Source organism: Xyrauchen texanus, chromosome 20 (genome assembly GCF_025860055.1).
Source record: "Xyrauchen texanus isolate HMW12.3.18 chromosome 20, RBS_HiC_50CHRs, whole genome shotgun sequence".
In the NCBI taxonomy this organism is placed as follows: Eukaryota; Metazoa; Chordata; class Actinopteri; order Cypriniformes; family Catostomidae; genus Xyrauchen; species Xyrauchen texanus.
This window is the reverse complement of record NC_068295.1, coordinates 34,620,347-34,636,631: the sequence shown is the minus strand read 5'-3', so window position 1 is coordinate 34,636,631 and position 16,285 is coordinate 34,620,347. Positions and strand designations below refer to the sequence as shown.

The 16,285-nt window shown below is 36.1% G+C and overlaps 1 protein-coding gene across 1 annotated transcript; it reads right to left on the bottom strand.

Annotated features, from left to right (window-relative positions):
* Positions 1-688: 688 nt before the first annotated feature.
* LOC127660891 (cytochrome c oxidase subunit 7A-related protein, mitochondrial-like) lies at positions 689-13,279 on the bottom strand. The gene is made up of 3 exons (XM_052151359.1): positions 13,137-13,279; positions 10,449-10,583; positions 689-1,634 (listed from the first exon to the last, which is right to left on the bottom strand). Exons 1-3 carry the CDS (start codon positions 13,206-13,208, stop codon positions 1,491-1,493), a joined length of 351 nt encoding a protein of 116 aa, XP_052007319.1. The 5' UTR covers positions 13,209-13,279; the 3' UTR covers positions 689-1,490.
* Between the last annotated feature and the right edge of the window lie 3,006 nt (positions 13,280-16,285).

Here is a 16,285-nt window from a genome sequence, read left to right as displayed (position 1 = left end):
AATGACAGAAATTAATTTGAGTTAACAATTCCTATAAAGATTAAGTGGTTTAGGTTTTAGGCTTTGGTTCTGAGTAAATGTAATGTCGCATCAGAGAAGCTTTGCTGTTGTCATGACACAGCATGCATCTTGTTCGCTGTCAACTGCAAGAATCAACCATCACTGTGCAGTGTAAAAGCTTTTCGAACATTTTGTTTGAAACATTGTTTGGCATTTAAAATGTAACCAACAGGTGACATAATATTTGCATACTGCAAACATAGCAACACCAAACTCATGTATTTGGTTCCCAGGGAAAGTATCAACTGATAAAATGTACACTGAATGTAAGGTCACTTTAGATCAAAGCATCTGCCAAATGCATAAACGTAATTAAGTAAGTCTGTTTGTGAAGCGGCTTGGGACAGAATTACAGACGTTTAATACTAAGGGTACAACTGAACTGAATAGATCATTCTATTGCTCCTTTGCAGGCACTATGATGAGGATGAGTCCAAGACAAAATTCAATTCCACATTCAAAAACACAAATCAATTGCAGGCATTATGTAAGTACTGCGTCATAAGACATGACACTATCAAATGTCAAGCATCAATTTAATGTTAATTATCCGCTCCCATGACACAAACATGCATCTAAATGATAATCTTATATCCAGGGAACTAATCTAATACCAATGAATTATGACTGATGAAATGATTTTGTTTTTATTACCACTAATACGCAGTCCCATCAGACTAATTTCCTATCTGGCAACATTGAATCCAAGATCACAAAGATGTTGTTTGCTCTCGGCTAAGATACAGAAAAACATGAAAACAACATCTACCATAAGGACTGTAACAAGCCAACACAGAAATTAGACTTTCACTTTTTACAAACAAAATATATTTATTCTCCTAAATACAAACTACAAGGAATTATTTTACAGACTAATAGGCTGTAAAAATTCACTGTCATAGGTCAACAGATATGGGGGGATTCAAATAGGTCAGTATATCTGAGCAGTGTGTGATAGTCACGACGATTATGAAAATGGGACTAAAGGCAAGATCAAAACCTGCTGTGGATTGCTGGTTCATGAGTTCAATTATTTATTTCCCCCAAAGGCATTACAATTTAGACCATGGTAAATTGCTGCCAATTGTGTATAGGAGGGACCAGTTAGACGTTCCTATGAGAGGGTAAAGAAATGGTTTGAAATCCAAAACAACACTCTTGAATATATGCATGCAATAATGACCCCATCATACCCAGAAAACTCATCAGAAAGTTTAGTTTTCAGACAGGTAACATGACCGTTAGAATAGATGTACTTCTATAATCAGCAGGGATTGGTTACACAAAATATTGCAGTTGTAAATAAGAGTGGTTTAACAGATGTGAAAAAACATTGGAGTAATAATGCGATTTTGTGACCGTCTTTGAAGGGAGAATGACAATAGTCCGTGTCATCAGTATTTAATCATGCAGCGCACAGAAAGAGCAGGTCACTGCGGTTTCCGGGGCTGGGCAGCGACGTACAAGGCCATTAAACAGTAGAGGGTGCCACCGATCGTCAAGCCCATTGTGGTCCTATACAGCATTTTGTCCATGACTCCACGCTTTAGGTGAACTGGTGCTCCATCAGCTTTCTGTAACAGATCACATAATTTAGTAAGAAAGCAAAGCAGAATTTTTACCTTTTACTGTCAAGGGGAAATCAAATTGTAACTGTCTCCTTTCAAGCACATTGTTTAACAGATTCGATATCAGAACATTGAGTTAATCAGTGAAATTAAATGATGATCAGGAGCATCTAAAAAAAAATGATTCACTAAAAATAATTTTAAAATGGATTAGTATGTTTAGGCATTTAATAAATTAAATTCTGATTCACAAGCTCTTGATTACATTTCAATTAGATATGATATCGATTCATAAGGGTATATTCCGGTTACAATGTTACAAAATAAAGAAAATAAAAATGATTCGTTTACAGCAGTCTATGTTCACGAGCATATATCTGAAATGCGTCACAAAAATGAACAAACTCTACAAATACTTATCACACAAACATGAAACATATGTCTAAAGAAAGCTTCAAATTACTTTTAAACAAATCCACTGAAATGTAAAAAATATTGTCCTGCAATGTAATCCGTATGAAACAAAGCGATGTTACAGTTTCTCCATGCTCAACAAATTATCCCTAATGTGATCACACCCATGGGCAAAGGGCGCCATTCATACCGTAATGTGCTGAGATGACTGTGACTTAAACAAAGTTCATTCACTTTTCTGCCCATTTTGAAGATCGCACTATACACAGGCGAGAAAGCTCCTGGATAGTGACAAAGTTACAATTTTCCTCAGAAGAAGAACAGGACTTCGATGAACGTTTGCATTTTGAAGAGAGACTTGATCCAACCGAGGATACAATTTCAGATAAGGCATTTCATTTACTTGCATATTAGTTGACATGCTATTTTATATATACACATGTACATATTTTACTAGTGGGACCAGACTTGCCAGCCAGGATTCAGAGTATTGACATTTGAAATATGTCCTAATAAGCAAGTTTTAGTTACATTTAAATGCTGTTTCAGCTAAAGCAGGTATTTAAATTGTATGCTGTATAATATAAATATGATATGTAATATGATATAAAAATAATATGAATGTTTAGATTATATGTTAACTAGTGTTTATGCTGCCTCATCAACAAAGCTTGTGCTTGCAAATGTGTTCAGGTTAAATGAGTAAAATTCACTTTAAATATGCCCATATTAGAAAATCAGCATATAATAATGATTTCTGAAGGATCATGTGACACTGAAGACTGCAGTAATGCTGAAAATTCAGCTTTGATCACAAAATGCATTTTACAATATATTTAAATAGAAAACTGTTCTTTTAAATTGTAAAAAGAGTTCAGAATATCACTGTATTTTGGATCAAATAAATGCAGATGAGCAGAAGAGACTACTTCATTTTAGACCTACACTACCGTTTAAAAGAAAAGTCTTTGTAAAGAAAATGTATAGTCAGATTACTACTTTTAGCTTAAAACTTGATTTTGATCATTAAGTCGCCTCACATTCATTCTCTTTCTTTCACATTCCTCATTGATGGGCCCCAGAGGAGGGGTCTTTGTCTCCTCAGGTGTGAATGACATAAATATTTGTGATGTTCACACCTCCTCGCATATGACCTTTCTAACACTAAAAGGGTCTTACAAAAGTTAAATTACTATATTCTATATTGTATGAATGAGTGATCAGGATGGTTTTCACATCATTTTGTAGCAAAAACTCTAGGCTACAAGATCCAGTTCTCAAAAGTATTGTGGACAAATGTTTAGTTTGTGTTATATGGCCTTATTTCAATGACTTAAAACAAAAGTTGCTCACATATTATTTTAGCCCAGTTTGTGCTGAATACAGTGTTATCAGACATTAGCCATTAATTTTTTTTAAGCAACTGAAAAATTGTCAAGGCATGTCAAAACTTCTCCAGGGCCCAAAACACCCTCAGACCCCAGAGGGTTAACATGGGGCCTTCTGACTTTGTACATTATGAAATTATAAAAAAATATATATATATTTTTGTCATTCGTTTTCCATCATTGGTCACATTTTAGCTTTTTAAAAATGCACAAATTCCATGTATTCCGTCAATAAATATGTCTTAATATAATATGAGATAAATTGCAGATATTATATATTAGAGGTCGACCGATATTGGTTTTTTCAGGCCGATCTTTTGAAATCCGGGTCGGCCGATGGCCGATTAATGCTGCCGATTTATTTTGGCCGATATGTGCTTGTTTTTAACCTCTTATTTGAACCTTTTATTTGAAAGATAAAATGTAACAAATAATAACTTAAGATAGACACAAATTCTCAACAAATACATTTATTGAACACTTGACCAATCTGCACTTGTACACTTAAATTAAAAATGTATAATGTAAAAACATATTGTATAAATAATGTATAACAAATATATTAAATAAACAAAGCAGGTGTTACGAACTGGTCTGAGACACAAAGGTTGAGATCCAAATGCAGCTTTAATTAAGGTGCAATCCAGACACGTTATCCAATATTCAGAGCATCCAAGAGAAGCACAGGCATAACTAGGGATGGGTATCGTTAAGGTTTTAATGGTATAACTACTCGTACCGAGACTGCTTATCGATCCGGTACTTTAACGGTATTCTTAACGGTTCTTTTTGATATATATATATATATATATATATATATAACACAAAGATAAACGTTATATAGTCACAGTGATTTAATGTCAGGAAGGTCTACTAACATTACTGTTCAGGTGTGGTCTAAAAATAAATCTAATAAAGTTATCAATTGTAAAATAACACTGCATAGTTTATCATAGATAGATTAATGCTTATTAATGCATAAGTTATTCATTCAAGAGCTGTAAGTGATTTTCTCTTTGCCTTTTGTTGTTCGATTCGCAGTAATGGCTCAATCGTCAGCATGTTCATTAGACCGCTTCCCTTTAAGACCGAGTCTAAAAGGCTCCTGATACAGCATATTTTCTCCCAACTATTTCCATAACTACGTCTATTTAAGACATAAACTGTGTTTAAGTGAATCTCCAAGCCGGTCGTTTTGACATTTTTGTGTATATTTGATCGTTTAGACGCGCACATGGAACCCAAAGTACCCTATACTTTGCTTGTCTCTTTGCGGTGTGTTTTGGAGCGCGCGCCGCCTTGGGAAAGGTATCTCTTGCGCTCTTTTTATTATTAAATGCGTCCCGCAATTTAGCAACAGTAGCATTTTACAACAATCAGTGCACCGCTGTGAAGGGAAGGAAGTTGTGCTAGACAGAATGCGGCTTATGTATAAATATTATTTTTATAATCTTTGGAAGGCGAAATCTAAAATAAAATCAGACTTATATCACGGATCTAAACCAGGCTATGTCTGAATGTTTAGTTCGGTCACTCATTAAGAAGGGCTCGTGTTGTGCTCGCTGTGCGCGAGATATCTCTCTCTCTCTCTCTCTCTCTCTCTCTCTCTCTCTCTGACTGCAAATAGCTAAATTGCATCACAGACGAATGTTTTCATATTATTATACATAGAAATGGCTGGCGAGATAAAATAACTTTCTCTTTATAGCAATAAAGAATGTATTTTCTTAATTTCTCCAGTACTGACAGCAGAACCGATAACGTCCGAGCTTACCAAAGCCAGTCCTTCACTAGCCTATAGTGCGTTGGTATCTTTTTTATTAATCATTTCTCTGCATTGAGTGACAACCCTCTCAAATATAAGACACACAAACAGAACAAATAAAAGTCTCAGATTCACTGTCTGTAATTGCAAAATTCTTGCTTGCTTATTGTGACATGATAGCAACCCTTCTGCTGTGATAATGCAACTTCAACTACGCTATCAATATCCAAAGTAGCCGAACATCATGTCGTTTGTCGCGTTTTTTCTTGAAGTTGGCAGTAACATATCAAAAGTTTTTAATTAAATATAAAGAAGTTATACAAATTTAATCCTTACTGTTTTCTCCAAGGAACTTAGCTCCTTCCTTAGGCACTGGATGAGGTCTGCTCACTGGAAAATGACTCTAGGGGCAGTGTGCATCGAACACGTGTTCCACAACAACACTAGGCTGCCCACAGATACACCTGCCTAATAATCGGCTTGATATGCGTGGATATTAGCCGATGCCGATCGTTAAAAAAAAAAACGGCCGATTAATCGGTCGACCTCTATTATTTTTATATATTATATATATATATATATATATATTCACATGTATAAAACTATAACATGTCAAAATACCATAGTTACTGTCACAACTGTAAAATCGTAATAAATAAATGCAATGGTGAAAAAAAAAATTCTTTATTTTGGCACATGCAGTGTTGTCTTATTCCTCGTCAGCCCTGACATTCTATTCAGCACTGTTCAGCTGTTTGACTTCCTCTATAATGCATAAAACTAGAAATGGGGGAAAACATCTTTTAAAAATACCTCTAAATGATCTCTGAATTAAACTTGTGTAAGAAATTCACTGTAAAAAAAAGTCCTATTTTGTATTTGTCTTGTTTTCTATTTAAAATAGTCTTAAAATCCTTAGAAGATACATTTAATTGAAAAGCAACATATAAGATATTTAGACTTGCTTTAAGAGAATCAATTTTAAATATACATGTATTTTTTCACTTGGTTTTCTGTGAGTGCAGTAAAGACAAAATATATTTATATTCAAGATCTATTCTCTAAAAGCAAGTCTACATATCTTATATGCTGCTTCTCTGGTAAATGCATCTTATTTTAAATGATTTTTAATATTATATTAAACATTCTCAGATAACAAGTTTTTTTTCTGCAGTATAGCTAAAAAAAAAAAAAAAAATAGTAGTTTTAAGAGTTTGATATTTTTATTGGAAAACAAGTCAAAACAAAATCAAAAAAGTATTTTGTTGCAGTGTATAATGGGGAGAAAACCTCTTTGCTTTCTTTCTGCTCACTTCAATCCATCTTTGACTGACTAAAAAATAAACTCATTAATAAAGCTGCGTATTGCGAATTTGCAGTTTCAGTCTCTCTCCCTTAGAGATGCTTCACGCAACTCGAAGAGGCGCTGACCGCACAGAGAAATGCCAGTTTCGGAGTTTGTAGTTAATTACACGCAATCGACACGCAAGTTTTGCTTCAGCGAGTGGCCGCTACGGCTCCACTTATTCCACAACAAGAGTGCTTCTGTATTTACTTATTTGGTAATTTTGTATGATTCCCCCATACCTTGCGATCGCCTGAAGCTGTTTGGAAAGTTTAGAGTGCATCTGAAATGTGAGCTGTGGAATTCTTTCTCTCCTCAGACAGGCATGAGCTGCTCTCATGCACCATCATTAGTGTTTAATGTGATCTCGTTACCTTAAATGAGATCAAACGACTATTCGACAATGAAAGTTTGTCTACAATTTTTATATTGTTGATGTTGTTGATAAAGTCGACTAATCGTTTCAGCCCTACTACCCATATTGACATTTCCACCTCGTCCCAACCTGAAGAGATGCAATAAGATTCTAGCAACAAGCAAACAGTTTTTCCACACCAGGCACCATATTTATAAAACTAAAATGAGGATAATTAACAATAAAATGTTGAAAACAGAGAAATTACAGACGTAACAGTCCGTTTACTGAACTCATTTTCTCTCATAAGCTCCTTAGCACTTTCTACAAGTCCCGAGTGGATAAATACACACATACACCGAGCAAAGTTACGTTATAAATCACACGGTAAATGAACTGTTTGTACTCCTTTTGTTATTTTGCTGACCTCCACGCGACAGGGAAGCTGAGAGAAATCAGAATGAGCTGATATGCAGGGTTGCCAGATTGGGCGGTTTCCCATCCAATTGGGCGGTTTTGCAATCTTTTTTGCAGGCAAAAATGCGTTTGGGCGGGTGGATAAAAATTGGGCTGTTTCGGATCAGTTCGGCGGGTTTTTGTAGCCGAAAGATCGGTACTTCAGATCCTTCTTTCGGCGACTCTCTGTTCAGTAGCCTACTCGCACTCTCTCACACACACACACACACACACACACACACACACACACACACACACACACACACACACACACACACACACACACACACACTCTACAGGTCTGGCTGACGTGCCCCCTAAACTCACAACAGACACTCCCTCCCTTCAGCTCACGTCACGCATGCCGGCAACGCCCTCCCCTCAAACACACTAGATTGCGCTGGGTTTTCAAACTTAGCTAGCTGACTGACAATATGCCAAAGTGGGCAAAATATAGAAAAAGTTACAGGAAAGAGTGGGAAAGAGATCCAGACTTAAAGTCATGGATTGCACCGGGTGCAGAAGAAAGAAAGGCACACTGTAAATACTGCAACGCTGATATCCGTGCTCATTTAAAAGATCTTAAAGATCATGCATCCACCAAGAAGCATAAGGCAAGGTGCCAGCCAACGGTCAGACAGTTAGCAGAGTGGGTGAGTCCAGTAACCCTGACAACAATGACCAGAAACGACGAGAACTGCGGATAGCAACGTACATTGCGTGCCACACTGCCATTAATGCTGTTGATGAACTAGCTGATATACTGAAAGACGAGACAGGTGCATTCCAGATGCACAGAACAAAAATCTAAATCACCTCACTGTATTGTTCCAGAGACATGGCTCTTCTCATTCAGCACTGTGGGAAAAATATAATTTCCGGGTTTGGCCTGAGAATGAATTAATATGGACATTTTTTCCATATTAATTTGTGAATATTTTAAATGTTTAATAAAGGGGCAAAAAGTCATAATGCGTCAATATTTTTTTTTAATTTATTTTATAAAAATAAATATTTATTATATATTTATTTTATTTATATATATATATATATATATATATATATATATATATATATATATATATATATATATATTTTAACTGCAGCATTTGCAGTTCAAATTCAAATTTTGGTGTTCAACTTTGTGTTTTAAAAATACAACAACCGTTAATTTTTGATTACAGGTTAAAAAAGGAAAAACGAATGGACGCAAAGTACACGGACCAATGGGTAATTTTAAAACTCGTTAATGATTATCATGTGTTTAAACGAGAAACCATAGCGAGAAACAAGCCAAAAAAAATTTGGGTGGTTTTTTGTGCATTCTCGCGGTTTTTGACGAGGTTTTGGGCTGGAAAACCTTGCTGGCATCTGGCAACCCTGCTGGTATGTCACCACTCTGCCATTCTAAACCGGTGTGTGTGTGTGTGTGTGTGTGTGTGTGTGTGTGTGTGTGTGTGTGAGAGAGACAGAGCTCTAACTAAAGAGAACAGGACCTCAAGCACAACATTCGGTAGGTGTGCGTGTGAGACAGCCTAATAAAAAAATTGTTGTGAACCGGGAGATGCCGGCTTTAATACACAGTAATAAGAATAATTTTAGACCCATTTGTTGACTGCGCTCCCTGGCGCGATGTCACAGAAATAGAAACCATTCCAAAAATAGAAAACCCATCGTGTGTTAGGAAAAAAGCTCGGATTAACATGGGAAAGATACCTTTTATGGTGTTTCACGGCGTTATGTTGCATCTGGTTAGGACACAGTGCTGTATAAAAGGAGCTAAATTTCCAGTAAGATTTTTGCCCTTTTCCCTTAATTATGTAGTCTGAAAGTCACAGTCAGGAATGTTTAGATGAACATCTCAAACATTGATAACAGTGCTTTCTCATTTATCATGTGTTGCAAAAAGAAAAAGGAACAAATAAAACAAGAAAATATAGGCTGAAATTCACTCGATATGACCCAAATCAGACACGTTTGTTTGCATGACAGTGAAATGCAGTGCGGCGATATCAGCGGCTCTATGCGTGAATCGTTTGCACAAGCTGCGCTAGTCAAGTCATTTGAAAAGCACTATACAAATAAAAAAACACACAATTTCAAAGCAGCTTTACCAGAAAAAGAAGCTCCAATATAGTAATGTCTTTCAAGTCATAATAGTGCAGTGACATGATTGTAAATTATGCTTTAAAATAAAACAAAAAACACTTTGTATTTAGACCACCAGTGAGCAAGCTAAAGGTGACAGTGTCAAGGAACACAAAACTCATTAAGATGTTGGTTAAAGGAGAAAAATAACATAGGGGAAACCAGGCTCTCTGTGGGGGCCAGTTCCCCTCTGTCTAAAAAGCATGATTATAATGCCAATGTTAGTTATTTATGTGTAGTACCAGTCATGATTTAAAATTAGTAAACCAAGTAAGTGTTAGGGTCCAATGTTTAAACAAACTAGTTAACAAAAACGCTTGTCAACAACAGGACCGTAGCATGTACAAACCATTTAAGATTCGCGAATGTTTAGCTTCCCATTCTGTTCACAACTAAAACACACTGCATGATTATGGATTACAGCAAGAGGTAGATTGGCATTCCACATGCAGGTGCGAGGGACTTCATAAAAATAAAATAAATACCCTTATCTCTCACCAATGATTGTGTGCCAGTGGATGCCAACCCTTAATATAGAGGTAATAGTTTTAGCTATATCACCCAGCCCTAATTAGTTTGTAGGGCTGCACAATTCATCAACAAATTAATCGAGACTACAATTACGGCTGCTGTAAAAATTTACAGAGGTCCAATATCATCTTGTTGCTCAATTTCTGTGTAAAATGTATTCAAAAATTTAATAAACAGTTTATTTTTGTCATGACACCAAATAAACCAATGTGAAGTTGATTTACTGATGCATAAAACGGCAATAAAGTAATTCATCTTAAACGTTCTTAGCTTGTTATTGATGTGTAGCCAACGTCAATTATATGGCATGAAGTTGAACAAATAAGTATTTAAATGTTACTTCTATTAAATCAACATTGAAAATAAACAACAATTAGTAATCAAAACATAATCGTGCAGCCCTAAGTTAGTGTAATACCTGGAAGATCTTCTGCATCTCAGGGACTTTGTTTATTCCCATGTAGTGAACTGCTGGCCCTGCCTCTGAAACCACCTTAGTTGGCGAGGCAAAAACCATGGGAGGAGGTTGAGAGGGCACCGTGGGCTTCAGCCCCTGTCAGAACAGTAACAATGACATTAGAGCTTCAGAGGCATTCTGTCTCAGGCAATTTATCAATTCAACAGTCACACGTGCACCAAAGTAAGATGGATACTGAATAGGTAAAGTCATGGTGAATGACTGAGGGCAGAAATGTCATTTCAGGGCCACAATCCTGTTTAACTTTATCCTAAAGCAAGTTGTTAGGAAATGGAAAATCTTTAAAGGTGCACTGAGCACTTTTTTTGTGTTTGGCTGGCTCTTATTCATCCTTGTGGTCTTGAACTTTAGACTGACACACATAGATGCATTAGAGATGTACTCTACATCAGCGAGTCAACTATTAAAACACTACTCTAATATCACAAATTGATTTTTCTATGCGCATTTGCCTGCCGTGAGCTGCACTGAATACTGTATTTTGTCTTTGAAACTCTCACCAAATCTTGCAGAATCAATCGAGTTCACTGGGGGATGCTGTGAATGTGTTAAGGTGTTGGATGAGAGAAGATATGATGGCTTCTGTGCTTTAGAAAGCAAAGCCTAGTGTAGCACTAGCAAAACTTGTCATATTTAGATTTGTATTGAATTCTACACCATTGATATACATGGTGGCCAAAAGTTTGGAACAATGCACAGATTTAAAAAAAATAAAAATAATAATCCTCCACATGCATCAATGGCAGCTTGCAGATCCTTGGCATTCTAGCTGTCAGTTTGACCAGATACTCAGGTGACATTTCACCCCACACTTCCTGTATGTAGCACTTGCCATAAATGTGTCTGTCTTGTTGGGCACTTCTCAGGCACCTTACAGTCTAGCTGATCCCACAAAAGCTCAATGGGGTTAAGATCCATAACACTCTTTTCCAATTATATGTTGTCCAATGTCTGTTTCTTTGCTCATTCTGACCTTTTTTCTTTTTGTATTTCTGTTTCATAAGCGTCTTTTTCTTTGCAATTCTTCCCATAAGTCCTGCACCCCTGAGTCTTCTCTTTATTGTTGTACATGAAACTGGTGTTGAGCGGGTAGAATTCAATGAAGCTGTCAGCTGAAGACATGTGAGACATCTATTTCTCAAACTAGAGACTCTGATGTACTTATCCTCTTGTTTAGTTGTACATCTGGCCTTCCACATCTCTTTCAGTCCTTGTTAGAGCCAGTTGTCCCTTGTCTTTGAAGACTGTAATGTACACCTTTGTGTGAAATCTTAATTTTATTTTTTTGTCAATTTCAAGCATTGTATAGCCTTCAATCCTGAAAACAATGATTGACTGACGAGTTTCTAGAGAAAGCCGTTTCTTTTTTTGTTGTTGTTGCCATTTATCTAATATTGACCTTAAGACATGCCAGTCTATTGCATACTGTGATAACACAAAGGCAATGTTAAGCTTCATTTAACGAACCAAATAGCTTTCAACTGTGTTTGATATAATGGCAAGTGATTTTCTAGAACCAAATGATCAATTTAGCATGATTACTCAAGGATAAGGTGTTGGAGTGACTGCTGCCTGTCTAGATTTGATGATAAAAACATATATATTTTTTCAAATAGTGATGGTGCGGTTGTCCTGACTATACTTTGTGATCAGTTGAATTCCACTTTGGTGAAATAAAGTACCAATTTCCTTCCGAAACAGCAAAATCTGTACATTATTCAAAACCTTTGGCCGCCAGTGTATATTGGAGTCAAACAAACCAACGGATGAGGATCTGCTTTTATGGTGGAAAAAAGGAAAGGATAGTTTATTGCAATTCTCATTTTGAAACAGTTCTTGGTAAAGTTTGTGAATAAAACCAAATATTAATTTAATGTACGTGTCATACTTGTTAGTTAGTTTTAAAGTACATTTTAATTTACTAGTTACAATTTACAACTGTTTGTGGGTTAGAGTGTTAGTCTGTTCTAGCTTTTATTTTTTTATTTCTCAAACAGATTCGGTTTGAACAGGTGGATTGTACACAACGCATGCTGATCGATCATCACACTGAACTATGGAGTTGAGTCAGCATCAATCGATTGTTTCCTTAATATGCAGCCTATATTGTTTTTGTTGTTTGATATGCTAATTTTGTTAGATGTACTGTTAAGATTCGTAATGTGCCTGGAGCACAGCAAAAGCACTATATTAAGTAAACATTACTACTATTAATATTATGATGTGGCTATGAGTGCGATACCAGCTCCATGTAGAATAAAATAGCGTTTTCAAGGCCACTGATATGACTGGAGTCTGTATCTTATTTTAATTGGTTTAACTGCGTTGATAATAATAAAAGCAGGCAGTCAACAAAGCAATTATAAGGTGATGAACTATAAAATCCTGACCAGGCCGCATTGGCTTCCTTATCCACAAGAGATCCAGTGTCATTCATTTTTCACTTAACGTTACGACATGCGTCGACTCTATAATTTAAAATACAACGTTATCCTGATGTACATTTATCAGCACACAATAAACAGACAGATTAGCGCAATGACATCGAGCTGGAAGAGAAGCGCTTCATGTGAAGGTCACCCGTGACATCTAGCTTCACATATTAAAAACAAAGGAATAATTCACTACCTGAGGGCTGTAAGCGGAAGCTGCGGTGACTCCCGTTAATTTCCCGGTAACTCCGCTGACTTTATAGTACATGTTTGATGAGTTACAGCGGACACACAGATCACGTCCACCACCTACTCGCTGTGAAGTGAATGAGAGGAGCACTGCCGGCGGAAATGACGTAGACTTAGTACACCGGTTCTTGCCTGAGTTAAAATTTGAACTCTACCGTTCAGCTGTACTCTTATATGTAAACTAAATGAAGAAAATAATCACGCAAGATATAATAATGAGTTAGTAAGAAAGTTTTACTGCTTGATTTCGTTTTCAAATACAATCAAATAAACTTTAGACTAAAAGTGTATTGCTCTGGTGATTTTCCTTTGGATTTATTAAAGTTAGAGGCCTAAAAACCAAACAGTTCATGCTTAAACAACAATGCAAACGTTAACTTGACAGTCCCAAAATATATGTAGTGTAGATTTGGAGCATTAAAGGTGGAGTAAGTAATTTTTATCCATTGCAATTTTTGTCAAATTCCGCAAATCTCTTCACGGTCCGCTAGATGTCCATGCTTTGTGTGCTGAAAATCTGGTGTTTGTACACAGCCCTGGCTCTGTAAATGGGAAAATAAACAAGGTGGATCGGACCTTTCCAAACAACACTATTGCGTGTGTATGAATTTGGGGAGCGGAGTTTCTTAAGGAGGGGTGTGTTTGTTTGGCTGTTGAGTTCAAATATCAACTGTCTTTCTCAGGAATCGCTTACTCCACCTTTAACCTTCCTATTGGCGTCATTTTTGGACCCTGGAGTATACCACATTGTTGTTAGTACGATAACCAAACATTGGGACTTTGTCAAGTCTATCAAAATACACATAATATTTTTTCAGATATTTAACTAAAATTGTTTATAGGTGCAGTATGTAAGATTCAGAAATCCTTGTTATCAGTGACAACTGTGGCCCTTAAGTGAACTGCAGCCAGCTACCTGTTGCTCATACTCACGCATAGGGATGTGAGCATTGACCAAAACTATGATGTAACGTACAAAGAGGCAACGTGATTCACCGGCATCATGCTGATGGATGAGGTAACATAATTAAAATGACACTGTTATGATTGTTTTACTACAAACTTTTAGACTGTATATTATATTTGACTCTCCAGTGCTGGAACAGGGCTTAAACAAAGTGTGGATATAGGTCTGGCTATGCAAGACTGTAGTTTGAAGTAATCACTTTTCTTTGCATGATACATTAACTGTATTTATATGATAGCCTATATCGCCATTAGCTAGCTAGCCAGCTTCATCAATAGCTGTTAGCTAAATTTGGTGGATGACAGTATAAAATAGACTGTATATTATAAATATGTTGACACAATTCAGCATTGTGTGATTCCATCACAACTGTCATTTTGATATCGATGCGCTATTTTTTTATAATAATAGATTGTATATATTTTCTCTATAACTAAGTTACATTACACTAATGAATGGGTCTTTTTGCATTATCTTGAACATTGTCTAGCATTCATTTCATGTGTTATTGTAGTTTAGCTTGCTGAATAATTACAGATTAACATTGTTTATGACAGTTACTGTGCAGGCAAGATCAAATTAGCTAAAATTACACAGATCAATCCTTATGGCATTATATTTCACAATCTTTGCAGTTATGTAAGCTTACCTGTCCAATAAGATGAACGCCAATTCAGAGTCGGTTTTGATCCCCAAAACTGAACAACAGTCCCTCCAGGAATCAAATGCCCTGCCGATGTTCACTCTATTTTTCGCTTGACCATGATCACGTTTCCGCTTAGCCAGGCGAGATTCAGTAAATAAATGTTTTTTTGGCTTACTCTGAGTTTGGGAGTCGGTGTTGTGCTGGGTGCAGGACGTTTGCTGGATTCCATCTCTTAGATGACGTTACCTAGTGTTGCAGTTTGTTGTCGCTGTTGAATAGCGGAAGAGAAGCAGTGAAGCAAGGCTCTCGGGAGCGAGCATAAAGGTCACATCCTTTGAATTTTCCTGGCAAAAGCGACCCGCTACATTCGCATGAAAATCAGTCAGGCTTTAATAAGGGAAAGGGCTAATTTTTTTAAGTTGTGTTACAAGCGGTTCACACATTGTCAAAAAAAAGAGGCTAATATTACATGAAATATTACATTACAAATTGTTACATATTGCACCTTTAAAATAGGTAACCATTTAGAATTTTTTACATATTTTGCATTCACAGGTCAATAGTGCCCAGGGAATCAATTGTGGCTTTACATATGATAAAATATAGATTTCTTTGGACATCTATGAATTAGATTTTCACTTACATTATGCCTCTTTCCCATACTCTCTCACGCACTTTTGTCACTCACTGGGACTGCGCACACACATACACAGTCACACACAGACACACACACATTCCTGTACAAAACAGACATGACAGATGTAACAAACATAACATATAAACTAAATCAAAGTCACTACTGTCTAAAGGGGGTGTGATGAGAGCAAAAGTGCATGCACACATTAGTCTAAATAGGGCTTGAAGAGGAAATTGTCCACATTTTACTCTGCATCCATCTGATGCCGAACCATCTTACAGCATACTCGGTTACTCACACATCAACATTCGGCAGTTCGTGCAAGTAAATAGAATAGATTTAGCTTCAAATCATAGTAAATAAATATTTATGTTGTATAGTTGAGTTGTACAGTTGTTTTGAAGTTTAGTTGAAAAAGAATATGTTGGTTTCATACATTTTGACCCACAAGTTCTAGTAATTCTCATATTAGATGTTAATATAAATTGTATATTATATTTAGATAAAATTTCTCAGAAATGTTGATTTAAAAAAATTATTTTGCATGTATCATACTAGTTTTTCTGTAGTTAATGTATAGTTTGAAATGTCAAAGATATTTTCATTTTGTCTACATTTTAATATTTAAAAAAATGGCACAATTAATAACTTTTTGTCATTTAACATAAAATAGCCATATTTTTTACATGTATTAAAAGTTAAGAACCTAGTAATGACTAACAATATAGTTTTAGATGAAAACGATTCGGTTATGGGTGATTTATGAGCTTAAATTCCACCAGGTCAAAATTTACAAATGAATGCAAAAGGCGTTATCACATTCTGAAAGCAATAGGAGGGTTAAAA

Bases quoted from the DNA above. Each gene is read 5' to 3' on its own strand.
- LOC127660891 (XM_052151359.1), bottom strand. From the start codon at position 13,208: ATGTACTATAAAGTCAGCGGAGTTACCGGGAAATTAACGGGAGTCACC. The intron at 10,584-13,136 runs GTAGTGAATTAT...CTGTTCTGACAG, and splicing joins CTTCCGCTTACAGCCCTCAG to GGGCTGAAGCCCACGGTGCC. The intron at 1,635-10,448 runs GTATTACACTAA...GATCTGTTACAG, and splicing joins AGATGCAGAAGATCTTCCAG to AAAGCTGATGGAGCACCAGT.